Source organism: Plasmodium yoelii, assembly GCF_900002385.2.
Source record: "Plasmodium yoelii strain 17X genome assembly, chromosome: 8".
Taxonomy (NCBI): domain Eukaryota; phylum Apicomplexa; class Aconoidasida; order Haemosporida; family Plasmodiidae; genus Plasmodium; species Plasmodium yoelii.
Window position 1 is genome coordinate 1,658,089 of NC_036180.2, and position 27,526 is coordinate 1,685,614.

At 20.3% G+C, this 27,526-nt stretch overlaps 8 protein-coding genes across 8 annotated transcripts; all 8 read left to right on the top strand.

Moving 5' to 3' along the window:
* Positions 1-436: 436 nt before the first annotated feature.
* PY17X_0844101 (PIR protein) lies at positions 437-1,547 on the top strand (the record flags this gene model as incomplete). The annotated part of the gene is made up of 3 exons (XM_022956202.2): positions 437-451; positions 560-1,372; positions 1,461-1,547. The coding sequence occupies 3 exons, from the start codon at positions 437-439 to the stop codon at positions 1,545-1,547; spliced, it is 915 nt and encodes a 304-aa protein (XP_022810962.2).
* Positions 1,548-3,945: 2,398 nt separating this feature from the next.
* PY17X_0844201 (PIR protein) lies at positions 3,946-5,015 on the top strand (the record flags this gene model as incomplete). Its single annotated transcript, XM_034637515.1, has 3 exons — positions 3,946-3,960; positions 4,083-4,826; positions 4,917-5,015. 3 exons carry the CDS (start codon positions 3,946-3,948, stop codon positions 5,013-5,015), a joined length of 858 nt encoding a protein of 285 aa, XP_034493470.1.
* Positions 5,016-7,241: 2,226 nt separating this feature from the next.
* On the top strand, positions 7,242-8,412 carry PY17X_0844301 (uncharacterized protein; the record flags this gene model as incomplete). The annotated part of the gene is made up of 3 exons (XM_722143.2): positions 7,242-7,256; positions 7,382-8,260; positions 8,347-8,412. The coding sequence occupies 3 exons, from the start codon at positions 7,242-7,244 to the stop codon at positions 8,410-8,412; spliced, it is 960 nt and encodes a 319-aa protein (XP_727236.2).
* Positions 8,413-11,225: 2,813 nt separating this feature from the next.
* On the top strand, positions 11,226-12,396 carry PY17X_0844401 (uncharacterized protein; the record flags this gene model as incomplete). Its single annotated transcript, XM_718852.1, has 3 exons — positions 11,226-11,240; positions 11,378-12,220; positions 12,310-12,396. 3 exons carry the CDS (start codon positions 11,226-11,228, stop codon positions 12,394-12,396), a joined length of 945 nt encoding a protein of 314 aa, XP_723945.1.
* Positions 12,397-14,718: 2,322 nt separating this feature from the next.
* On the top strand, positions 14,719-15,798 carry PY17X_0844501 (PIR protein; the record flags this gene model as incomplete). The annotated part of the gene is made up of 3 exons (XM_022956131.1): positions 14,719-14,733; positions 14,866-15,630; positions 15,712-15,798. The coding sequence occupies 3 exons, from the start codon at positions 14,719-14,721 to the stop codon at positions 15,796-15,798; spliced, it is 867 nt and encodes a 288-aa protein (XP_022812308.1).
* A 2,400-nt stretch (positions 15,799-18,198) lies between these two features.
* On the top strand, positions 18,199-19,212 carry PY17X_0844601 (uncharacterized protein; the record flags this gene model as incomplete). Its single annotated transcript, XM_720881.1, has 3 exons — positions 18,199-18,213; positions 18,334-19,059; positions 19,147-19,212. 3 exons carry the CDS (start codon positions 18,199-18,201, stop codon positions 19,210-19,212), a joined length of 807 nt encoding a protein of 268 aa, XP_725974.1.
* Positions 19,213-21,554: 2,342 nt separating this feature from the next.
* Positions 21,555-22,752, top strand: PY17X_0844701 (PIR protein; the record flags this gene model as incomplete). The annotated part of the gene is made up of 3 exons (XM_022956132.1): positions 21,555-21,569; positions 21,706-22,599; positions 22,687-22,752. 3 exons carry the CDS (start codon positions 21,555-21,557, stop codon positions 22,750-22,752), a joined length of 975 nt encoding a protein of 324 aa, XP_022812309.1.
* Positions 22,753-25,346: 2,594 nt separating this feature from the next.
* Positions 25,347-26,369, top strand: PY17X_0844801 (uncharacterized protein; the record flags this gene model as incomplete). Its single annotated transcript, XM_723363.2, has 3 exons — positions 25,347-25,361; positions 25,481-26,212; positions 26,304-26,369. The coding sequence occupies 3 exons, from the start codon at positions 25,347-25,349 to the stop codon at positions 26,367-26,369; spliced, it is 813 nt and encodes a 270-aa protein (XP_728456.2).
* Between the last annotated feature and the right edge of the window lie 1,157 nt (positions 26,370-27,526).

The following is a 27,526-nucleotide window of genomic DNA, read 5'->3' on the forward strand; positions in this document are numbered from 1 at the left end:
TATATACAGTATTTAAGTTTTAGAAGGGCGACCATTAAAACATAAAATATAAATATATTCCTTTTCTATGTTTAAACATACTTTAAATTATTTATAAAAGTATATATATTTTTATAACAGAGTTTTACCAGATGTTAGTAAGAATAGCATTTTTTTTATAAAATGCATCGTATTTATATTTAACTAAAATGTATTAAGCAACCCTCTATTTAAGGTAATTTAAATAATTGTAACAAAAAGAAATAAAACGTTCCTTTAGTAATAATATTATTTTATTATTCTATATTAATTTCATTATTGAAAAACTTATAATATATTTAACTACAGACAGTTGTTATATATAGGACCAAAGTATTTGCGTCACATATTGGGGACAGTGTATATAAAACAGCATGATTCTACTCAATTTACAAATCAAAAATAAAATTCTATCACAATGAATAAGCAAGTGGTATATGCATTTTTGATATTGTATTATATTTAAATATCATTAAACTTTATTTTAATTAAATGTTCAATAATATACATTTATAATATTTGTTTTTAAATGTTTTCTTAGTGTGAAAAGTTTAGGAGTATATGGGACAAATTTCCTGATACATTGGATAGTAATAATAACTATCAATTTAAAGAAAAAAATTTTTTAGATAGTTATTGTGATGATAAAAGTTGTGATACTGATTTCAGAAGAATTGATGGTGGATGTTTATATCTTTTTAAGCAAATATTTGGGACTTCTGAATTGTTTAAGTCTGTTGCAAATAGTAACATCAATATTGTTGACTACATTTTGATATGGTTAAGTTATATGTTAAACTTAAAACCAGAAGGAACTATGAGCAATATACATTTTTTTTATAAAACAACTATAGATAATGATAGATATAAAAATACTATAAATGGTGTTCCAGAGTATAGCAATTATAAGTATCTTATAGATAAAAAAAAATATTTTTTGGATATGGATAAAAAAATTATATCTAATTTTTATGAAGCATTTAAATTATTATGTGAAATGCATGCTGAATTTGATGATAACTCACAATATTGCGCAAACTGTTCGGAAAATGCCAAAAAGTTTGCTAAAAAATATGAAGAAATGAATGAAAATTCTGATATTACTAGTAATGGTTCCTATAAACAACTTTTGTCTACTTTATCAAAAGATTATGATAATTTTATAAATAAATATAACAATAGTCAACATTTCAAATCTTCACCTCTTCCAACGATAGAAGAAATACAAACTTCTGCACAACAAATTCTACAAATTTCTGGAGATACATCATCAAGTTCATCGGTAACAAACAAATTATTTACAGTTTTATCGATATTTGGTGCAATAGCATTTTTTTTAGGAATTTCTTATAAGGTAAATAATATGGACTTGAAAATATTTTTTCATAATATATATACAAACGTTAACATACAAAACATACTTTATTAAAATTTTATGTTAGTATTCATTATTTGGATTTCGGAAACGATTTCAAAAACAAAAATTAAGAGAAAAAATAAAAAATATAAAGAAGAGAATAAATCATTAATACATGATTCGAAGAGAGTGACTATTTCAGGAATGTAATACTGATTTATATATGTTAAGAAAGTGTCTATTTAGAAATAAATAATTTTTGCATAATTTTTATATAGTTTTATGTTGTGGGGTTGAAGTTATGTTTGTGGAACCCACATTCGGGTTAGGGCTATGTATTACATTGCATTTAATTTTTTATAATTTTAATACTAATTTAATATATGTATCATCACGTATATTTAATCAGAAGATGAAGTTAAAAAGTTAAAATATGCAACCAAAAGGGGAATAATCTAACATGAAAGGAATCAATACCAATTTTCCCATAAAGTATAATATATACAATTGTGTGCTTATTCCGATTTAATATGGTTAAAATAAAATGTCTATATTGCATGTATTAATATAGATATTGGCTATATATGAATTTATATTATGCTTTATCATAATTGCCTATTATATAAGCCTTGATAACCCAAAGTTATATGGAATTATGCATATCATAATATATTTCTTTATTTTATGAAAATTTTATTTAGTAAAACTTATGATTTGTATCATAGTTATTTAGATTCAAATCATTTTATCCAACTGAACTGTAATAATAGATAAACATAAAATATAGGTTCATTGGTATCGATCGAGAATCGACAATGTAACATAATCTATAAAATATTATTATGCTTCTAACATTTTTTGTAATACATAAAAAATTGAACTATATATAATATTTTTTAATATTTAATTGTAATTACTATTATTTTTGTATTTTACATTTGTATTAAAATTAATTAGTATTGATAGAAGTTGCTTTATATGCTTTAATTTATTTATCATGAAGGCATAATAATAGATTGATCAGTATTAATTTTTAAATTTTATATTTTTAGGTATAAATTAAGTATATTTTAAAAGATTTAAAAAGTAAAATATATGTATATTAATAAAATTGAATGCTATAGTTTATTCTAACAATTATAAATAATATGATAGATCGAATGCGTTATTATTATATACATATAAAATAGTAAAATATTCTACCAATAACTAATATTGAAATATTATTTTATTGCGAAAACTTCATATAATTAAATATTATTTTTTCGAAAAGACATAATAATACATTGTAATGATATAATTTTTATATATTTGTTAATGATATAAATTGGGATATATGGTTTTATATTTTAAAAAACTGGATAAATAGAGAAAAAACGAAATACTTAATTCATGTTAAATTCCAATTTATTATTCCATATTAACGCATATTATATTATTAGTTTATATTGAATAATAATTTTTTAATCTAAAACAACATTACGTTATCATAGAATTAATAAAATATAGAATTTTAATAAATTATTTGAATGTATATGCATTGATAATTATAACAATATAATATATAAGATAAAAATGAACAATGCTGAATATTTATCGGATATTCAACTTAATTTAAATAATAAAAGAGCAAAGATATCTTATCTCTCTCCTCTTAAAGTGAAATATAATAGCTTAATTAAACATAATTTTCTATTATACTTTAAAATTTCCATCCATACTTATTTATATGCTAATATTTAATATTTACTAAGTATTATTTTAAAAAATATTTACATATAACAACGTATTTAAACTTATAAATAGCTTAATAAATACAGATTCAATGCTAATTGTTTTGAACCGTGAAAATTATGCGTAAAATATATTGTAAAATTATCCAATATGGTATATTTATAAATTGAAGTATGTAGAAATCAAAATATAGTTATCGGAATCATTAAAAACAATATAAATTTATATAATTTGCATATAGATGTAAGTAAAATAACTTAATTTGAAAATACTATAATTTTAATAAAACTGTGGTTTATTGTATTAGAAACAAGTATGTAAATATTTAATATATTTAAAAAAATGACTATTTATATACTTTAAGGATTATAGTAATAATATAATTTTTGTTTTTTTAGATTTATACAGCATTTAATTTTTTGAAGGACAATCATCAAAACATAAGATATAAATATATTCCTTTTCTATGTTCAAAAATACATTAAATTAATTATAAAAGTATATCCATTTTTATAATAAAGATATACCAGATGTTAGTAAGAATATCATTTTTTGTATAAAATTCATTACATATATATTTAATAAAAATTGTATTAAGCAACTCTCTATTTAAGGTAACTTAGCTAATTAGCATAAACACAAATAGAATGTTTCTTTAGTAATAACATTATTTTATTATTCTATATTAATTTAATTATTGAAAAACATATAATATATTTAACTACAGACAGCTGTTATATATTGGGTTAAAGTATTTATGTCACATATTGGGGGCATTGTATATAAAACAGCATGAGTTTATTCAATTTACAAATCAAAAATAAAATCCCATTATAATGAGTGTTGAAGTGGTATATAATTTTTTAATAATAATAATTTCCTTTACATTTTTTGATATTTTATTACATAAATATCATTAAACTTTATTTTAATAATTCGCGTTTTTATTAATTGTTTTTAAATGTTTTCTTAGTGTAAAAGGTTCGACGATGTAAGGAAATGGTTATCTCATGAAGTGATTGTAGGACATAATATAAATATTAATGAAAAATTGAACAAATATTGTGATAATGGATCATGTGATGCTCCTTTCGGAAAAGTTAATGCTGGATGTTTATATTTGTTTGATGAGTTCTTTGCGGGTTATACCCCGTTTAATTCTGTTGCAAATAGAAACATCAATATTGTTGATTACATTTTGATATGGTTAGGGTATATGTTAAACCTTATCAAAATTAATGAAAATGGCACTATAGACCTTTTTTATGAAACATATATATATAATGGTCAGAAGTATAACACCCCAATAGATGGTGTTACTGGTTATAAGACTTATAATGAACTTGTAGATATAAAAGAAGATTTGATGAGTATTGATATTAAAGATATGTCTAAATTTTATGATGCATTTATATTATTATGTGAGATTTGTATTGGGGTTAATGAAGATAGCTCAAATTGCAATAAATTTTCGGAACAAGCTAAAGAATTTGCTAAAAAATATGATGAGCTTAATGAAGATTATAATAATGGTAGAGACAGCCCCTATAATCAATTATTATCTACATTATCAGATGATTATTATAATTTTCAAAGTATATGTAATGATTTTCCATTACTTCCAACATATTCACGAAAATTTGTAATAAAAAGCACACTAATTTCAATTGGATTTATATTTGTTGCCGTATCAATTTTCTTTGTAATTGCATATAAGGTAAATAATAAGTCAATTAAACAATATATTCAGCACTGGTTAATTTGTGAATATAAATAAATTATACATTTTTTAAAATTTTTATATTAGTATTCATTATTTGGATTTCGGAAACGATTTCAAAAACAATGTTTAAGAGAAAGAATAAAAAATATAAAGAAGAAACTGATCATTAATAAATTATTCTGAATATGACGATTGATGTATTTTAAGAAACTGTCTATTTGGAAATAATTTTTGTATAATTTTTATATAGTTTTTATGTTGTGGAACCCATATTCGGGTTAGAGCTAAGTATTACATTGCATTTATTTTTTTATAATTTAAACACTAATTTAATATATGTATCATCCCGTATGTTTAATTTCGAGATGAAGTTAAAAATATGTACTCCCAAAGGAGCATTGCTATTAATATGAAAATAGTTACATCATATTTGTTCATAAGTTATAATATATATAATTGAGTGTTAATATATATTTAATATGATTAAAGTAAAATAACTATATTACATATATTAATTCATATTATGCTATATCGCAATTATTTATTATATAAAGTTTGTTAATCATAATTATAATGAATTATGCATATCATAATATGTTTCTTTATTTTATGAAAATTTTATTTAGTAAAACGTATTATTTGTATCATATTTATTTTAATTTAAATCGTATTTTTATAACCGAACAGTATAATATTATTATATATGAGGTATATATTATAATTCGATTAGTTTTGAATATTCATCTAAATTACAATATACCTTCATATTAATGATTATATTTTTAATGTTAATTAAGCATATTACCAATATATAATAGATATTCATAAAATATAGATACATGCAATATCGATCGAGAATCGACAATATAACATAATCTATAAATTATTGTTATGCTTCTAACATTTTTTGAAGTTGTAATTGTATTAATAGAAGTTGCTTCATATGCTTTAATTTATTTATAATAAGGTATAATAATAGATTAATCATTATTAATTTTTAAATTTTGAGGTATAAATATATTATATTTTAAAATAGTTAAAAAATAAAATATAAGTATATTAATAAAGTTTAATATTATAGATATAATGCATTATTATATGCCTATACATGTAATCTAGTAAATTACCAATAGTTAATATTAAAATATTGTTTTATTGTGAAACCTTCATATAATTAAATATTAATTTGATCGAAAAGACATAATAATACATTATATATTTGTTAATTATTCAATTTGGAATTTGTAGTTTTATATTCTAAAAATATGGATTAATGGAGAAAGGGTTAAAGACTTAATCAACGTTAAATTTCCTTTTATTATTCCATATTATATTATCATTGTTTTTTGTAGAATTAATAAAATATAGAAATTTTAATAAATTGTTTGAATGTATATACATTGATAATTATAGTAGTAGACTATATAGGAAAAAATGAATAATTCAGAACATTTAGCAAATATTTATTTAAATTTATATATTAAAATAGCAATATATCTTATCTCTCTCCTCTTAAAGGTAATATAACAACCTAATTAAACATAGTTTTCTATTATACTTTAAAATATCATCAGTAGGTATATATGTTTAATATTTACTGAGCATTATTTTAAAAATAACATGCATTCAAAGACTTATTTAATCTTATAGGTACGGGTTCAGTGCAAATTGTTTTAAAGAATGGAAAATTTGGCAAAATATATTATAAATTTTCCCAATAAGATATACTTCTAAATTGAAGTATATAGGAATAAAAATAAAGTTATTGAGCACATTAAAATGAATTTTAAATTTATCTACATTCATTAAAAACAATATAAATTTATTTAATTTTCATAGAAAATGTAGCATGTAACTTAATTCGAAAATACTTTAATTTTAATAAAGCATTGTATATAGTATTAGAAGCAAATATATAAAAGTTTAATATATTTTATGGATTATAGTAATAATATAATTTTTATTTTTTTAGATTTATACAGTATTTAAGTTTTTGAAAGACAATCATTAAAACATAAGATATAAATATATTCCTTTTATATGTTCAAACATACTTTAAATTAATTATAAAATTATATTAATTTATATAATAAAGTTATACCAGATGTTAGTAAGAATCGCATTTTTTGTATAAAATGCATCATATCTATATTTAATCAAAAATGTATTAAACAACCCCCTATTTAAGGTAATTTAAATAATTGTCAAAAAAGAAATAAAACTTTCCTTTAGTAATAATATTATTTTATTATTCTATATTAATTTAATTATTGAAAAACTTATAATATATTTAACTACAGACAATTGTCATATATAAGGCTAAAGTATTGCGTCACATATTGGGGGGAGTGTATATAAAAGCAGCATGATTTTATTCAATTTACCAATCAAAAATAAAACCCCATTATAATGAATAAGGAAGTGGTATATGCATTTTTTAATAATAATAGTTTCCTTTACATTTTTTTATATTGTATTACATATAAATACCATTAAACTTTATTTTTATAATTCGCGTTTTTATTAATTGTTTTTAAATGTTTTTTTAGTGTGAAAAGTTCCAGGAAGTAAGGAACTCGATTCCCGATGAACCGAAAGATAAAGGAATCCCTGAATTTGATGATAGTCATTTTTTAAATAATTATTGTGATAGTAGTCAATGTCAAAGTTATTTCGATAGAATAAGTGCTGGATGTTTATATTTGTTGGATCAATTCTATAACGATTCTTGTATGTTTCCCTCTCCAAAAAATAGTAACCCCTATATTGTTGAATACATTTTGATATGGTTAAGTTATATATTAAATCTGGACAAAAGTAAAGACCATAACAATATAAATGATTTTTATAATTATCAAATAAATAGTTGTGATCAGTATAAGACGCAAATAATTGATTTACCTGGTTATGAGAATTATAAGGGTCTTATAGATGCAAGAAAGAATTTGTTGTATATGGGTAGTAGTAATGTATCTAAATTTTATGAAGCATTTAAATCATTATGTAACTTGTATACTCAATTTGATGAATACAAACAAAATTGCAAGAATTATTTGGAAGATAATGAATTTTTAAAAAAATATGAAAATCTTAAGAATGGTTCTGATATGACTAAAGATGATTCATACAGTCAAATCATGTCTACTTTATTAAAAGATTATGATGGTCTTAAAAGGGAATGTGAAGTTGCTTTATCCCCTCCACCGAAAGAAACAAAACAAAATCCTGGACTAACTCATGGACAAACTCCTGCAGATAGTTCTGAAGAAATTCTTTTACATGGTTCTGAAGAAATTTCTGGACAAAATTATGAACAAACTGTACAAAATTTGGATGTTACATCATCAAGTTCATCGATAGTAAGCAAATTAATTCCAGTTTTATTGATATTTGGTGCAATACCAATTTTTTTGGGAATTTCTTATAAGGTAAATAATAAGGAATTAAAAAATAATTTTCATTATATATATGCAAAGATTAAACAAAATATACGTTTTTTAAAATTTTATATTAGTATTCATTATTTGGATTTCGGAAAAGAGTTCAAAAACAACATTTAAGAGAAAAGCTAAAAAAGTAAAGAAGAAACTGATCATTAATGTATTATTCGAAGAGTAGTGATTATTCCAGGAATAGTAATAATGGTTGATATATTTTAAGTTGTCTATTTCGAAGTAATTTTTGATCATAGTTTTTATATTGTTTTTATGTTGTGGGTCATAGTTGTGTTCGTGGAACCCATATTCGGGTTAGGGCTAAGTATTATATTGCATTTAATTTTTTATAATTTGAGCACTAATTAAATATATGACCATTCATACATGTTTAATTACGCGGTAAAGCCTAAATATGCAACCAAAAAAGGGGTACTACCATTAATATGAAAAGAGTCACAAATTTTTTTCATAAATTATAATATATATAATTTAGTGTTCATATCGATTTAATATGATTAAAAAAAAATGTCTATATTGCATATATTAATTCATATTATGATATATGATAATTATTTATTATATAAGACTTGTTAACCCAGAGCTATATTGAATTATGCATGTCATAATATATTTCTTTATTTGATGAAACATTTTATTTAGTAAACTTATTATTTGTATCATATTTGTTTTGATTCAAATCGTATTTTTATAAACGAACAGTATAATAATTTTATATATCTGAGTATAATTATAATTTGATTCATTTGGAACGGTTTCCTACATTATAATATACCTTCAGGTTAATGGGTATATTTATATTGTTAATTAAACATTTACCAATATATAATAGGTAGTCATAAAATATAGATGTATAAAATACCGATCGAGGTTCGACAACACAACGATATCTATAAAAGATTTTTTATGTATCTAACATTTTTAGTAATACAATAAAAATATACATATTAATAACTACATTATAGATATAGACATACTATCCTTTTAACTTTCGATTATATATAGTTTCATTTTATGCTAGTTTTTTAAATTCAAATTATAGAAATCGTTCTATATACATTAATTTATTTACTATAAAGGTATAATATTAGATTAATCATTATTAATTTTTAAACTTTATAGTTTTGAGGCACAAATAAATTAATTTTTAAATAGTTAAAAGAAAAAATATAAATATATTAATAAAATTTAATATTATAGTTTGTTATACTTATAATCAACTTGGTATATAAAATTAACGTTATTGTTATAATATATATATAAACTAGTAAAATGCTATACCAATAAATAATACTGAAATATGTTAAATTTAGGAAGCATATACAATTATATATTAATGAAAAGTATATATAAAAAGTATGTAATAATTAATTTAATTTGAACTAATAATATTTTTATTAGGTTATTATATATATACAAATTCACAAATATATTGTCATTACGGAATAATATAAATGTTTAAAAACACTTGATTTAAAAACTATGAAACGTAGGAATATCATACATTGATTTAAATTATTTTTATTAAGCGCATTAATTATTACGTTGTACTATACAGCGATATAGCAGTAACAATAATAATAGTAATAACAATAGATAAAATATTAAATACGAAAAAATCATTAAATTAATTTGATTCGAATACGTTGATATATATTATTAAACTTGTAATAAGATTAAAATTATATGCACAAAACATCAAATGAAATATTATAACACTTATTAAAGTAAGATTTAATGCTATAATATTAGAATTAACACTACCAAGAAAAATAATATTAATAATTTTATAGTTTTTCATAATAAAACTAAATATAGTTTATTATAAAATATAAAAGCAAACTATATATTTAGAAAATAATTCTAAGGAATTTTTAATGTATACACGAATTGAAAGCTTTAATGTTAAAGGAATACAATACATAATTAGCTATATAGAATAGGTAAATTTTATATGGCCATATCCTTGTCTTAAAAAAGTATAATTCCCTTATCTCTCCTATCTAAAATGTAAATATAACAATTTAATTACGCATAGTTTTATATTATACTTTAAAGTTTGCATCAATAGTTATTTATGTATTAATATTTACTAAGTATCATTTTAAAAACAATATGCATTAAAAGTCTTATTTAAGCATATAAATATATGGTTACAGTGCTAATTGTCGTTTTAAACCGTGAGAAAGATGTGCAAAATATATTATAAAATTATCTAATAAGGTATATTTCTAAATTTAATTATATAGGAATAAAACTAAAGTTATTGAAAATGTTAAATATAATTGGAATTGATATATATTAAATAAAAATAATATTAAAATTATGTATATGCAATTAAAAAAGGGAACGATGCAACTTAATTCGAAAATAATATCATTTTAGAAAAAACTATATTATATATTATAAGAAACAAGTATATAAAAATTTAATATATTTAAAAAATGATTATTTATATACTTTTAATGATTATAGTAATAATAGAACTTTTTATTTTTTAGATATATACAATATTTAAGTTTTAGAAGGACAATCATTAAAACATAAGATATAAATATATTCATTTCCTATATTCAAACATACTTTAAATTATTTATAAAATTATATTAATTTTTATAATAAAGTTATACCAGATGTTAGTAAGAACAGCATTTTTTGTATAAAATTCATTATATTTATATTTAATCAAAACTGTATTAAGCAATCCTATATTTAAGGTAATTCAGCTAATTGTCATAAAATAAGTATAATATGATTTTAGTAATACTACTGTATTATTATTTTATATTAATTTAATTATTGAAAAACTTATAATATATTTAACTACAAACAGTTGTTATATATAGGGTTAAAGTATTTGCATCACATGTTGGGGTGAGTCTATATAAAACAGAATGATTCTACTCAATTTAGAAATCAAAAATAAGATTCCATTATAATGAATAAGGAAGTGGTATATACATTTGTTAATAATAATAATTTCCTTTACATGTTTTGATATTTTATTATATTTAAATATCATTAAACTTTATTTTAATAAAATGTTCAATAATATACATTTCTAATAATTGTTTTTAAATATTTTCTTAGTGTGAAAGCTTTGTGAGTATATGGGAGGATTTTCCCGATACATTGACCGATGATGAAAAGTATCAATTTAATGATAAAACTTTTTTAAATAGTTATTGTTTTAAATATGAATGTGGTGGTCCTCTCGAAAAAATGAATGCTGTATTTTTTCATTTGATTAATAAATTCTTTGGGAGTTCTGGTTTGTTTAATAATAATGTAAAAAATAATATCAATGCTGTTGAATACATTCTCATATGGTTAAGTCATATGCTAAACCTAAAGGATAAACAAGGAAACATTCTAAAAACTTTTTATAATGTATATATTTATAATCAAGAAAAGTATAAAAATCCTATAAATGGTGTTGATGGTTGTAGAAATTATAATGATCTTATATATACAAAAAAAGAATTGATGGAAATTACTAATGAAAAATTGTCTAAATTTTATGCTCCATTTAAATCATTATGTAACATGTATAGTAGATTTAATGATAGAACATCAGATTGCACAAACTGTTTGAATGATGCTAATGAATTTGTTAAAACATATAATAAACTTAATGGAGATTCTAGTATTACTAATGATAGTTCCTGTAATAAACTATTGTGTACTTTATCAAATGATTATGATAATTTTAAAAAGAAATATAGTGATGTTAAATGTTCCAATTTATCCTTCCCAGCGATAGCAAAACCAAAAAATTGTGTAGAAATTTTTAAACAAAATCCTGAACAACCTGTACAAAGATTAGAACAATTTTCTCAAGATGCATCATCAAGCTCATCGATAACAAACAAAGTATTTACAGTTTTATCGATATTTGGTGCAATAGCATTTTTTTTAGGAATTTCTTACAAGGTAAATAATAAGGAATTTTAAAATTATGTTCATTATAAATATGAAAACATTAACAAAAAAATAATATGTTTCTTAACATTTTATATTAGTATTCGTTATTTGGATTTCGGAAACGATTTCAAAAACAAAAATTAAGAGAAAAAATAAAAAAAATAAAGAAGAAAATGAATCATTAATATGTGATTCGAAGAGTAGTGATAATCCCAGGAATAGTAATAATAGTTGATATATTTTAAGAAATTGTCTATTTGGAAATAAGTAATTTTTATAATAATTTTTGCATAATTTTTATATAGTTATTATGTTGTGGGACCCATATTATATTGTAATTTAATTTTTTATAACTTGAACAGTAATTAAATATATATACCATCCCGTATGCTTAATCAAAAGATGATGCCCAAATATGCACCCCAAAATTGGGATAAGCTAATATGAATTGGGTTGTATGACATTTTTTCATAAGTTATAATATATATAATTAAGTGATCATATCGATTTAATATAGTTAAATTAAAATAACTATATTAGATATATTAATATAGATATTGACTATATATGAATTCATATTATATATATCATAATTGCCTATTATATAAGTCTTGACAACCCAGAGCTATATTGAATTATGCATATAATAATATGTTTCTTTATTTCATGGAATATTTTATTTAGTAAAACTTATAACTTGTATCATATTTATTTTGATTCAAATCGTATTTTGATAACCGAACAGTATAATAGATGTTCATAAAATATAGATTCATGAATATCGATCGAGAGTCAACAATATAACATAGTCTATAAAAGATTGTTATGCTTCTAACATTTTTAGTAATACATCAAAAATACACTATATATACAATATTTTTTAAGATTTAATTGTAATTACTATTATTTTTTGTATTTTACATTTGCATTAAAATTAATTAGTATTGATAGAAGTTGCTTTATACGCTTTAATTTATTTATCATAAAGGCATAATAATAGATTGATCACTATTAATTTTTAAACTTCTTAGTTTTGAAGCATATATAAATTGAAAATATATTATATTTAAAATAGTTAAAAAATAAAATATAAGTATATTAATAAAATTGAATGTTATAGTTTGTTCTAACAATTATAAATAATATGATATATAGAATGCATTATTATTATATTACTATACATATAATATAATAAAATACTCTACTAATAACTAATATTAAATATTATTTTATTGTGAAAACTTCATATAATTAAATATTATTTTTTTCGAAAAGACATAATAATACATTATAAAGGTATCAATGTTATATTCTTGTTAAATATACAATTTGCAATTTATAATTTTATATTCTAAAATATGGATTAATGGAAGTGTTAAAGACTCAATTTATGTTAAATTCCATTTTATTATTCCATATTAACTCGTATTATATTATTAGTTTTTATTGAATAATAATTTTTTAATCTAAAACAACATTACGTTATCATAGAATTAATAAAATATAGAATTTTAATAAATTATTTGAATGTATATGCATTGATGACTATAACAGTATAATATATAAGATAAAATTATGTGTAATATTTAGCGAATATTTATATAAATATATATATTAAAGAGCTAATATATCTTATCTCTCTCCTCTTAAAGTGAAATATAATAACTTAATTAAACATAGTTTTCTATTATCTTTAAAATTTCCATCAATAGTTATTTATATGTTAATATTTAGTATTTAATTAGTATTATTTTAAAAACAATATACATATAAAAACGTATTTAAGCTTACAAATACAGGTCCAGTGCTAATTGTTTTAAACCGTGAAAATTATGCGTAAAATATATTGTAAAATTACTCTATGGTATATTTATAAATTGAAGTATGTAGAAATCAAAATATAGTTATCGTAATCATTAAAATGGATTATGAATTTATCTATATTCATTAAAAACAATATAAATGTATATAATTTCCATAGAAAATAGAAAAATGGAACTTTGTAAATGTTATAATTTAAATAAATATTGGTATATATTATAAGAAACAAGTATATAAATATATATTTATATACTTATAAAAATTATACTAATAATAGATTTATTAAAGCATGAGAAAAAAAATTGTATTTTTCTATATTGAGACACAAATATAAGAGGGAGTGTTTTAAATTCATTACTAAACTACTTAAATTTTTATAATAAAATTATAATGGATGTTATTAATAATCATAAATTTAAGCATAAATTATATTATACATCTGACCAAAATGTATTAAATATCTCCAATTTAAGGCAACTTATTAGTTATCAAAAAAAGGAATAGACCGTTTCTTTAGTAATAATATTATTCTATATTAATTTAATTATTGAAAAACTTATAATATATTTAACTACAGACAGTTGTTATATATAGGGTTAAAGTATTTACGTCACATATTAGGGGCAGTGTATATAAAATAGCATGATTCTACTCAATTTACAAATCAAAAATAAAATTCCATTACAATGAATAAGGACGTGGTATATGCATTTTTTAATAATAATAGTTTCCTTTATATTTTTTGATATTGACCATATATAAATATCATTAATATTTTAATAAAATTTTCAATAATACACGTTTTTATTAATTATTTTTAAATGTTTTCTTAGTGTAAAAGGTTCAAGAACGTAAGGGAATGGCTTCCCGATCAATTGGACAGCAAGAGAGAGCATCAAATTGATGATAAGCATTTCAATGAATATTGTACTAATAAATGTAAAGATCCTCTCGATAAAATTAATGCTGGATGTTTATATTTGCTTAATGAATTCTTTCGTGATTCTTCTGCGTTCGATGAGGTTGCAAAAAAAAACATCTATATTGTTCAATACATTTTAATATGGTTAAGTTATATGTTAAATCTGGACAAAAGTGGAGACGAGAACTTTATAGAGAATTTTTATAATACATATATAAGGAATGGTAGTAATTATACTACTAGTATAAAATATACTGATGATTATACTGATTATAAGGATCTTATAGATACAAATAAATATTTTTTAAGTATGGATATGAGCATTATATCTAAATTATATGATGCATTTAATATATTATGTGATATATATAATGAGCTTGATACAAATGACTCAAATTGCGAGAAATGTTCCCAAAAAGCTAATCAATTTGTTGAAACATATAAAAAAATTATCATATATCATAACACTACTGACGAGAAATCCCATTTGCATGTAGTTTTTACTTTATTAATATATTATGAAAATTTAAAAAATAGATGTAATATTTTCCCATCCGCTCCAGATATAACACAAATAATTTCTGAAGTTACATCAAGTTCGTCGATAGCAAGCAAATTAATTCCAATCTTATCGATATTAGTTGCAATAGCAATTTTTTTTGGAATTTCGTATAAGGTAAATAATAAGGAATTTAAAAAAATTATTATATATATGAAAACATTAACAAACAACCGTACGCTTAAAATTTTATATTAGTATTCGTTATTTGGATTTCGGAAACGATTTCAAAAACAAAAATTAAGAGAAAAGCTAAAAAATATAAAGAAGAAAATGGGTCATTAATTTGATTCGAAGATTGATTACTAATTCAGTAATAGTAATAATGATTTATATATTTTAAGAAACTGTCTATTTGGAAGTAATTTTTGGTCACATTTTTTGCATAATTTTTATATAGTTTTTATGTTGTGGGTCAGGGTTGTGTTTATGTACCCCATATTCGGGTTAGGGATAAGTATTATATCTTTATTTAATTTTTATAATTAAATATTAATTAATATATGTATCATTCCGTATGTTTAATTTCGAGATGAAATAAAAAGTCCAAAACACAACCAAGAAGGGGCATAAGCTAATATATAATGAATTGCGCAACATGTTTTATAAGTTATAATATATATAATTGGGTGTTCATGCCGATTTTATATGATTAAAATAAAATGTCTATGTTGCATATATCAATTCATATTATTCTATATCATAATTATTTATTATATAAAGATTGTTAATCATAATTATAATTAATTATGCATATCATAATATGTTTTTTTATTTAGTGAACATTTTATTTAATAAAACTTATAACTTGTATCATATTTATTTTGATTTAAATCATGTTATCCAACTGAACTGTAATAATAGATATTCATAAAATATAGATGCATGAAATACCGATCGAGAATCGAAAATACAACGTTATCTATAAAAGGCATTTTATGCATCTAACATTTTTAGTAATACATAAAAAATGTACTATAGATATATTATAATAAATTTATAAATTATAAATATATATAATACTCATTTTTTTTATTACAATAATTTGAATTTATGCTAATGTTCTAATTTATATTGATAGGAATAGTTATATATATATATTAATTTAATTATCATAAGGTATAATAATAGATTAATCACTATTAATTTTTAAATTTTATATTTTGAAATATAAATAAATAATATTTTAAAATATTTAAAAAATAAAATATAAGTATATTAATAAAATTTAATGTTATAGTTCTAGTAATTATAAATAATATGATAAATATAATACGTTATTATTATATGCCTATACATATAATTTAATAAAATACTCTATCAATAATTAATATTGAAATATTGTTTCATTGTGGAACCTTCATATAATTAAACATTAATATTATCGAAAAGACAAATAATACATTATAAAGGTATCGATTTTATATATTTGTTAAAGACCTAAATTGAGCTATGTAGTTTTATATTTTTAAAAACTGGATAATAGAGAAAAGGATTAAGACTCAATTTATGTTAAATGACATTTTATTACTCCATATTAACGCATATTATATTATTAGTTTTTATTGAATAATTTTTTAATTTAAAACAACATTACGTTATCATAGAATTAATGAAATATAGATTTTTTAATAAATTATTTGAATGTATATGCATTGATAAAAATAATAATAAAATATATAAGATAAAAACGAACTATGTAGAACATTTAGCAAATATTTATCTAAATTTATATATTAAAAGAGCAATATATCTTATCTCTCTCCTCTTAAAGGACAATATAATAACTTAATTACGCATAGTTTTCTATTATACTTTAAAATTTGCATAATAGTTATTTATGTGTTATATGTTTAATATTTACTAAGTATGATTTTAAAAACTATTTACATTCAAAGGGTTATTTAAGCTTATAAATACTGGTTCAGTGCTAATTGTTGTTTTAAAGCGTGGAAATTATGCGTAAAAAATATTATAAAATTACCCAATAGAAAATACTTCTCAATTGAAATATGTAGGAATAAAAATCAAGTTATTTAACGCATTAAAATTATTTTTTAATTTATCTATATTAAATAAAAATAATATAAATTTATGTAATTTGTATAGAGATGTAAGTAACATAACTTAATTTGAAAATGTTATTATTTTAGAAAAAACTATAATATATATTATAAGAAACAAGTATATACAAATTTAATATATTTAAAAAATTACTATTTATATACTTTAAGAATTCTAATAATAATAACTTTCTTAATTTTTTATATTTTTGCAGTATTTGAGTTTTATGACGTTGTTTGTGTTCTATATTAAAGCATATGTATAAGTACATATTTTTTAAATTATTTATAAAATTATTTCCATTTTTACAATAAATTTTACCAAGTGTTAGTAAAAATTAAAAAAAATTTATAAAATGCATCATATTTATATTTAATCAAAACTGTATTAAGCAACCCTCTATTTAAGGTAATTTAGCTAAATGTCATAAAATAAGTATAATATGATTTTAATAATACTACTATATTATTATTTTATATGAAGTTAAAATTAAGAATAATATGTCTAACTAAAGATAATTGATATGTAAAAATATTGAGTAAATATACCATATATTTTATACAATATATATAAATAACATCACCCCGCATATTCTCCAAATTATAACAGAATTTCATTATAATGTCTTATAAAGAGGTATTTATCTTTTTTCTTATATTATTCGTATGTTGTATTCCTATAAATTATATTAATTTTAATTATAGTAACATTTATATCAATACATTCTTCTGTTTAATTCGTAAAATATATTCGTAGTGTGATGCAATTAATGAGATTGATAATTATTTTGATAATTATCCGAAAAGTTCGGGAGAACATTATATGAATATATTAAATACGTATTGTCCTGATGACACCTGTAGTAGTGATGAACAAAGGATTATCTCTGGTTTTATAATGTTACTAAATATGATTGATAATGAAAACATAGATAGTGAAAAACTTGTTGATTACGCTATCTTATGGTTAAGTTATAAACTAAACCAAAAAACACAAAATGGAACCACCAAAATATACGATTTTTATACTGAAAATATAGAAACAAATAGTTGTTATAAGGGGAATATACCTAATAATAATAAGGTTAATAAGGATGTTATAGAAAATAAAATAAAATCGATGAATATGAATATTAAAGATATATCTAATTTTTATGATGCATTTAAATCATTATGTAACATGTGTAGTGAAATTAGTGCAAACGGAAAATGCAAGACATGTTTAGAAAATGCTGGAGAATTTTTTGAAAAATGTGAAAAAGTTAAAAATGTTTTTGATATTACTAAAGGAAGTTCTTATTTACAACTATGGTTAAGTTTATCAAAAGATTATAAAGAATTTGAAAGTAATTATAATAGTCTTTGGTGTAATAATGTCCCATCAGTTGTAGCTTGTCCACGAAGTTCAGTAACAACAAATACACTAATTACAATTGCAATTATATTTGTCGCAGCATCAATTTTATTGGGAGTTTCTTATAAGGTAAATAATAAGGAAATTAAAAATTATTTTCATTATATATGCAAATTTTAACAAATAAATCGTATACTTCTTAACATTTTATATTAGTATTCGTTATTTGGATTTCGGAAACGATCTCAAAAACAACATTTAAGAGAAATGCTAAAAAAATAAAGAAGAAACTGATTATTAATATATTATTCGAAGAGTAGTGATTATTCCAGGAATAGTAATAATGGTTGATATATGTTAATAAATTGTCTATTTGGAAGTAATTTTTGCATAATTTTTATATATTTTTTATGTTATGGAACCCATATTCGGGTTAGGGCTAAGTATTATATCTTTATTTAAATATTTATAATTTGAACACTAATTATATATATGTAACATCCCGTATTTTTAATTACCAGATGAAGTTCTAAAGCCCAAATATGCAACCAAAAAGGAGCATAAGCTAATATGTAATGAATTGCGTAACATGTTTTATATGTTATAATACATATAATTGAATTTTCATGCTGATTTAATGTGATTAAAATAAAATGTCTATATTGCATATGTTACTATAGATATTTGCTATATAATAATTTTCATTATATAAAACTTGTTATTCAGAGACTATATTGAATTATGCATATCATATGTTTCTTTATTTGATGAAAATTTTATTTAGTAAAACTTATAACATGTATCACATTCATTTTGATTCAAATCATGTTATCCAACTAAACTGTAACAATAGATATTCATAAAATATAGATGTATGGAATATCAATCGAGAATCGACAATGTAACATAATCTATAAAATATTATTATGCTTCTAACATTTTTTGTAATACATAAAAAATTGAATTATATATAATATTTTTTTAAGTTTAAATTGTAGTTACTATTATATTTTTGATTTTATATTTGTATTATAATTAATTAATACTAATAAAAATTGATTTATGTGCCATAATTTATTTATCATAAAGTATAATAATAGATTAATCACTATTAATTTTTAAACTTCGTAGTTTTGAAGTATATATAAATTGGAAATATATTATTAGTTATTTGAAAAAATATAAATATATTAATAAAATTTAATGTTTTGTTCTAATAATTATAAATAATATGATAAAATAATGTTATTATTATATTCCTATACATATAAACTAATAAAATATTCTACTAATAACTAATATTGAAATATTATTATATTGTGAAACCTTCATATAATTAAATATTAATATTTTCTAAAAGACACATAATAATACATTATAAATGTGTCATTTTTGTATATATGTTAAAGATTCAATTTAGGATATGTAGTTTATATTATAAAAAATTGGATAAAGAAAATACCAAAGGCTCAATTAACGTTACATTTATTTTTATTATTCTATATTATATTATCATTGTTTAATGAATCATCATTTTTTTAATCCAAAATGACATTACATTATCGTAGAATGAATAAAATATAGAGTTTTTAATAAATTAATTGAATACATACATTAATAATTATAGCAGTAGAATATATAAGATAAAAAATAACTATGTAGAAAATTTAACAAATATTTATATAAATTTATATATTAAAAATGAAAATATATCTTATCTCTCTCCTCTTAAATGACAAGATAACAGCCTAATTACACTTAGTTTTCTATTATACTTTAAAACTTGCATCAATACTTATTTATGTTATATATATTTATTAAGTATTTTAAAAATAATATACATTCAAAGACTTATTTAAGCTAATAAATAGCATAATACGTATGGGTTCAGTACTAGTTTTTGTTTTAACAGTGAAAAAATATGCAAAGTGTTTTATAAAATTACCCAATAAAGAATATTTATAAATTGAAGTATATAGGTATAAAAATAAAGTTATTGAAAATGTTAAATATAATTATAATGGATATATATCAAATAAAAATAATATTAAAATTATGTATATGCAATTAAAAATGGAAACAATGCAACTTATTTTATAAATGTTATAATTTTAGAAAAAACTGTATTATATATTATAAGAAAAAGTATATAAAAATTTAATATATTTAAAAAAATAACTATTTATATACTTTTAGGTGCTATAGTAATAATGAATTTCTTAATTATTTCGACTTGTCCAGTATATTACTTTTGGAGCACCACTTATTAAAACAAAAGATATGACGTTGCTTATTTTCTATATTAGGACACATATATAAGATGATATATTTTTAATTCATTATAAAATTATACGGAAAGATATTAAGAATAATAATTTATGTAAAATTGTATTATATATACATATGATAAAAAATGTATTAAACAACCCCCCCAAATAAGGCAATTTACCTAACTACCATAAATATATATTGTTCTATATTATATTTAAATTGATATTAAGAATAATAATAACATGTTTAACCAAAGACAATTATATATTATGGTTCAATTATTTTGTCATTTATTAAGCGTAAAATAATATAATGTTACATAATTTACATATTATAAACAAAATGAAATTACAATGGATAATCGCCTGGTAAATAATTTTTTTAATAAAATTTGATTTTACTTATATTTTTCGATGTTATATTACGCATAAAATTCATTAAATTTTATTTTATAAGAATTTCATTAACATATATTTTTATTATACTTTTTAAATGTTTTCTTAGTGTGGAAGGTTTGATGCATTGAGAAACTATTTACCTGATGACTTAAACAATTCTGCAACATTGGATTTTCATAAAAATGATAATCTTAAGAAATATTGCCCTAATGGAGGTTCAGGGGAAACAAAATGTAATACTGAGGCCGATAAAATTAATGCTGGATGTTTATGGCTGTTCGAACAAAATATTGTTAATAGGATTAGTACTTTAAGTAAAGATCACTCTAAAGTGTTTATTATATACGTCATGATATGGTTAGGTCATATGTTAAACCTAAAGAAAGATGACAAAATCAAAAACCTAAATGATTTTTATGAAGGGCATATAAAGAATAATACGCATTATACTAGTTGTAAAAAACGAAATGATGATAAGTATGATGATTGTAGTGTTTCATTAAAAGGAATAACAGGACATAATAATTTTAAGGAGTTCATAGAAAAAAACAAGTATTTGATGAATATTGGTATTAATGATATGTCTAATTTTTATGATGCATTTAAACCATTATGTAATATGTATACTGAACTTGATGCAAACGACACAGACAATAAGAAATATTTGGAAAATGCTGAAGAATTTGTTAAAAAATACGAAAGACTTAACGATCCTAATCATACTAAAGATAGCGACTATTATCAAGTATTGTCCACATTATCAAATTGTTATAATAATTTTAAAAATTATTGTAATGAAAGTAAAGTTGATTGTAGCGATGTATCAGTCCTTCCAGAGATAAAAACAACACAAAATTCTGCACAAGTTTCTGAAGAAACTATACAAAAATTTGCACAAAGTTCTGAAGATACATCATCAAGTTCGTCGATAACAAACAAATTAATTCCAGTTTTATCGATAATTGTTGCAATACCAATATTCTTGGGAATTTTTTATAAGGTAAATAATAAGGAATTTATAAATTATTTACATGATTACTTATATGTGATTATCAAAAAATATATATGTTTACCATTTTTATATTAGTATTCATTATTTGGATTTCGTAAACGATCTCAAAAACAACATTTAAGAGAAAAGATAAAAAAATAAAGAAGAAAATGGATCATTAATATATGATTCGAAGAGTAATGACTATCTCAGGAATAGTAATAATGATTAATATATGTTAAGAAATTGTCTATTTGAAAATAAATAATTTTTTACCATAATTTTTGAACATAATTATTTGGTCTATAAAAATAATTAAATAATATAATCAATAATATATAATGTTATATATGTATAGTTATAATATTTTTATACTGTTTTTGTATAATTTTTAAACAGTTTTTATGTTGTGGGTCAGGGTTGTGTTTGTGAACCCAATATTCGGGATAGGATTAAGTATTATATTGTATTAATTTTTTATAATTTAAACACTAATTAAATATATGCATCATCCGTATATGTTTAATCAGGAAATAAAGTTCAAAAGTTAAAATATGCAGCCCCAAAGGGCATAATCTAATATGAAAAGGACCACATAACATTTTTTCATAAGTTATAACATATATAATTGGGTGTTCATATCGATTTTATATGATTAAAAAAAATGTCTATATTGCACATATTAATTCATATTATGATATGTCATAATTATTTATTATGTAAAGATTGATAATCATAGCTATATTGAATTATGCATAACACAATATGTTTCTTTATTTGATAAAACATTTTATTTGTAAAACTTATTATTTGTATCATTTGTTTTAATTTAAATTGCATTTTGATAACCGAAGAGTATAATAATATTATATATGAAGTTGGATATGAATTATAATAAAATTCATTTTGAATATTCATCTACATTATAATATATCTTCAGGTTAATGAGTATACTTTTAATATTAATTAAACATATTACCAATATATAATAGATATTCATATAATATAAATCGAGGTTCGACAACACAACGATATCTATAAAAGATGTTTTATGCATCTAACATTTTTAATAATACAATAAAAATATACATATTAATAAAAAATTACATTATAGATATATGTATATTATCCTTTTAATTTTCGATTATATATAGTTTCATTTTATGCTAAGGTTTTAAATTCAAATTATATAAATAGTTATCTATACATTAATTTATTTCGCATAAAGGTATAACCTTAGATTAATCACTATTAATTTTTAAGCTTTATAGTTTTGAAGTATAAATGTATTACATTTAAAATTGTTAAAAAATAAAATGTAATTATATTAATACAATTTTATGTTATAGTTTGTTCTAACAATTATAAATAATATGGTATATAAAATTAACGTTATCATTATATGCCTATAAATATAATATAATAAAATACTATACCAATAATTGATATTAAAATATTGTTTTATTGTGGAAAATTCATATAATTAAATATTAATTTTATCGAAAAGACACATAATAATACATTATAAAGGTATCAGTGCTATATATTTGTTAAAGATTCAATTTGGGATATGTGGTTTAATATTCTAAAAATATGAATCAATGGTGAAATGGTTAAAGACTCAATTCATATTAAATGGTATTTTATTATTCACATTAGTGTTTAGTGAATAATCATTTTATAATCCAAAACAACATTACTGTATCATAGAATTAATAAAATATAGAATTTTTAATAAATTATTTGAACGATATACATTAACTATAACAGTATAATATATAAGATAAAATTATGTATAATATTTAGCAAATATTTATATAAATATATATATTAAAGAGCTAATATATCTTATCTCTCTCCTATTAAAGGGTAAAATAATAGCATAATTAAACATAGTTTTCTATTATACTTTAAAATTAGTATCAATACTTATTTATGTGTTAATATTTAATTTCTACTAAGTATGATTTTAAAAACAATATGAACTTAAAGTCTTATTTAAGGTTATAAATACGGGTTCAGTGTTAATTGTCGTTTTAAACCGTGGAAATTATGCGTAAAATATATTATAAAATTATCCAATAAGATATATTAGAATAAAAATAAAGTTATTTAACGCATTAAAATTATTTTTTAATTTATCTACATTCATTAAAAACAATATAAATTTATGTATTTTGCATAGGAAATGGAACAATACAACTTTGTAAATATTATAATTTTAGAAAAGACTATATTATATATTATTAGAAACAAGTATATAGTATTTAATATATTTTTAAAAATGACTATTTATATACTTTTAAGGATTATAGTAATAATAACTTTCTTAAATTTATATATTTGTGCATTATTTAAGTTTTAGGACGGTGTTTGTGTTCTATATTAAAAGATATGTATAAGTATATATTTTTTAAATTCATTATAAAAGTATATTAATTTTTATAATAAAGTTATACCAAATGTTAGTAAGAATAGTATTTTTTGTATAAAATGCATCATATATACATATGGCAAAGTGTATAAGCAACCTTCTTTTTAAGGTAATTTAGCTAAATGTCATAAAATAAGTATAATATGATTTTAGTAATACTAATGTATTATTATTTTATATGAAGTTAAAATTAAGAATAATATGTCTAACGAAAGATAATTCCTATGTAAAGAGATTAAGTAAATATACCATATATTTTATACAATATATATAAATAATATCACCCCGCGTAATCTCCAAATTATAACAGAATTTCATTATAATGTCTTCTAATGTGGTATGTATCCTTTTTCTTATATTATTCGGATTTTGCATTCCTATAAATTATATTAATTTTAATTTTAGTAACATTTATATTAATACATTTTTTGTTTAATTCATAAAATATATTCGTAGTGTGCTATAATTAATACGTTTGATTCGAACAGCCCGGGAGAACATACTTCTGGAGGTCTTTTAAGTTTTAATTGCCCTAATAATAACTGTGATACTGATGACAAACAAATTAGTTCTACTTTTATAGAATTACTAAAATATTTTGAATATATTAATGATGACAATTTAGAGAGTGATCAACTTGCTGAATATGCTATTTTATGGTTAAGTTATAAACTAAATCAAAAAACAGAAAATGGAACCACCACATTAAACAATTTTTATACTGAACATATAAAAGAAAATAGTAAATATAATGAGGATATAGGTACTGATAGTGGTAGTAAGATTAAAAAGGAAGTTATAGATACAAAAATAAAATCGATGGATATTGATATTAAAGATATATCTAATTTTTATGATGCATTTAAATCATTATGTAACATGTATAGTGAATTTGATCCAGAAGAAAATACTGAATGCAAGACATGTTTAGAAAATGCTGGAGAATTGTTTGAAAAATATGAAAAACTTAAAAATGCTTTAGATATTAATAAAGGAAGTTCTTATTATGAACTATTGTCTAGTTTATCAAATGATTATAAAAAATTTAAAGAGAAATATAATACTCTTGAATGTAGCCGTAGCTCACCACTTGTAGCTTGTCCACGAAGTTCAGTAACAAAAAATATACTAATTACAATTGCAATTATATTTATTGCAGCATCAATTTTATTGGGAGTTTCTTATAAGGTAAATAATAAGGAAATTAAAAATTATTTTCATTATATATATATGTAAACGTTAACAAAAAAATCATACGTTTTTTAACATTTTATATTAGTATTCGTTATTTGGTTTTCGGAAACGATCTCAAAAACAACATTTAAGAGAAATGGTAAAAAAATAAAGAAGAAACTGATCATTAATATATTATTCGAAGAGTAGTGATTATTCCAGGAATAGTAATAATGGTTGATATATTTTAAGAAATTGTCTATTTCAAAGTAATTTTTGCATAATTTTTATATAGTTTTTATGTTGTGGAATCCATATTCAGGTTAGGGATAAGTATTATATTGCATTTAATTTTTTATAATTCGAACACTAATTAAATATATATACTATATCCGTATATTTAATCACGAGGTGATTTTCAAAATATGTACCCCCAAATGGGCACTGCCATTAATATGAAATGGGTTACATAGCATATTTATAAGTTATAATATATATAATTGAGTGTTCATGCCGATTTAATACGATTAAAATGAAATGTCTATATTGCATATATTAATTCATATTATGATATATTATAATTGCCTATATAAAAGTTAATATGTGGTTATATTGAATTATGCATATCATAATATGTTTCTTTATTTTATGAAATATTTTATTTAGTAAATCTTATTATTTGTACCATATTGATTTTAATTTAAATCATGTTATCCAACTGAACTGTAATAATGGATAGTCATAAAATATAGATTCATAAAATATCGATCAAGAGTCGACAACATAACGTTATCTATAAAAGGCATTTTATGCATCTACCATTTTTAATAATCAATAAAAATATGCATATTAATAAAAAATTACTTTATATATATGTGTATATAATTATTTTAATTTTTTATTATATATAGTATCATTTATCCTAATGTTTTAAATTCAAATAATAGAAATAGTTTATATATTTTAATTTAGTTCCCATATTGATATAATATTAGATTAATCACTATTAATTTTTAAGCTTTATATTTTGAGGTATAAATAAATAATATTTTAAAAGATTTAAAAAATAGAATAAAATTATATTAATAAAATATAATATTATAATTTGTTATAATAATTGTAAATAATTCGATAGATATAATATCGTTATTATTATATACCTATATATATATAAACTGGTAAAATATTATACTAATAACTAATATTGAAATATTATTTTATTGTGAAACCTTCATATAATTAAATATTAATATTATCGAAAAGACAAATAATAATACATTATAAAGGTATCAATATTATATATTTGTTAAAGATCCAATTTGAGCTATG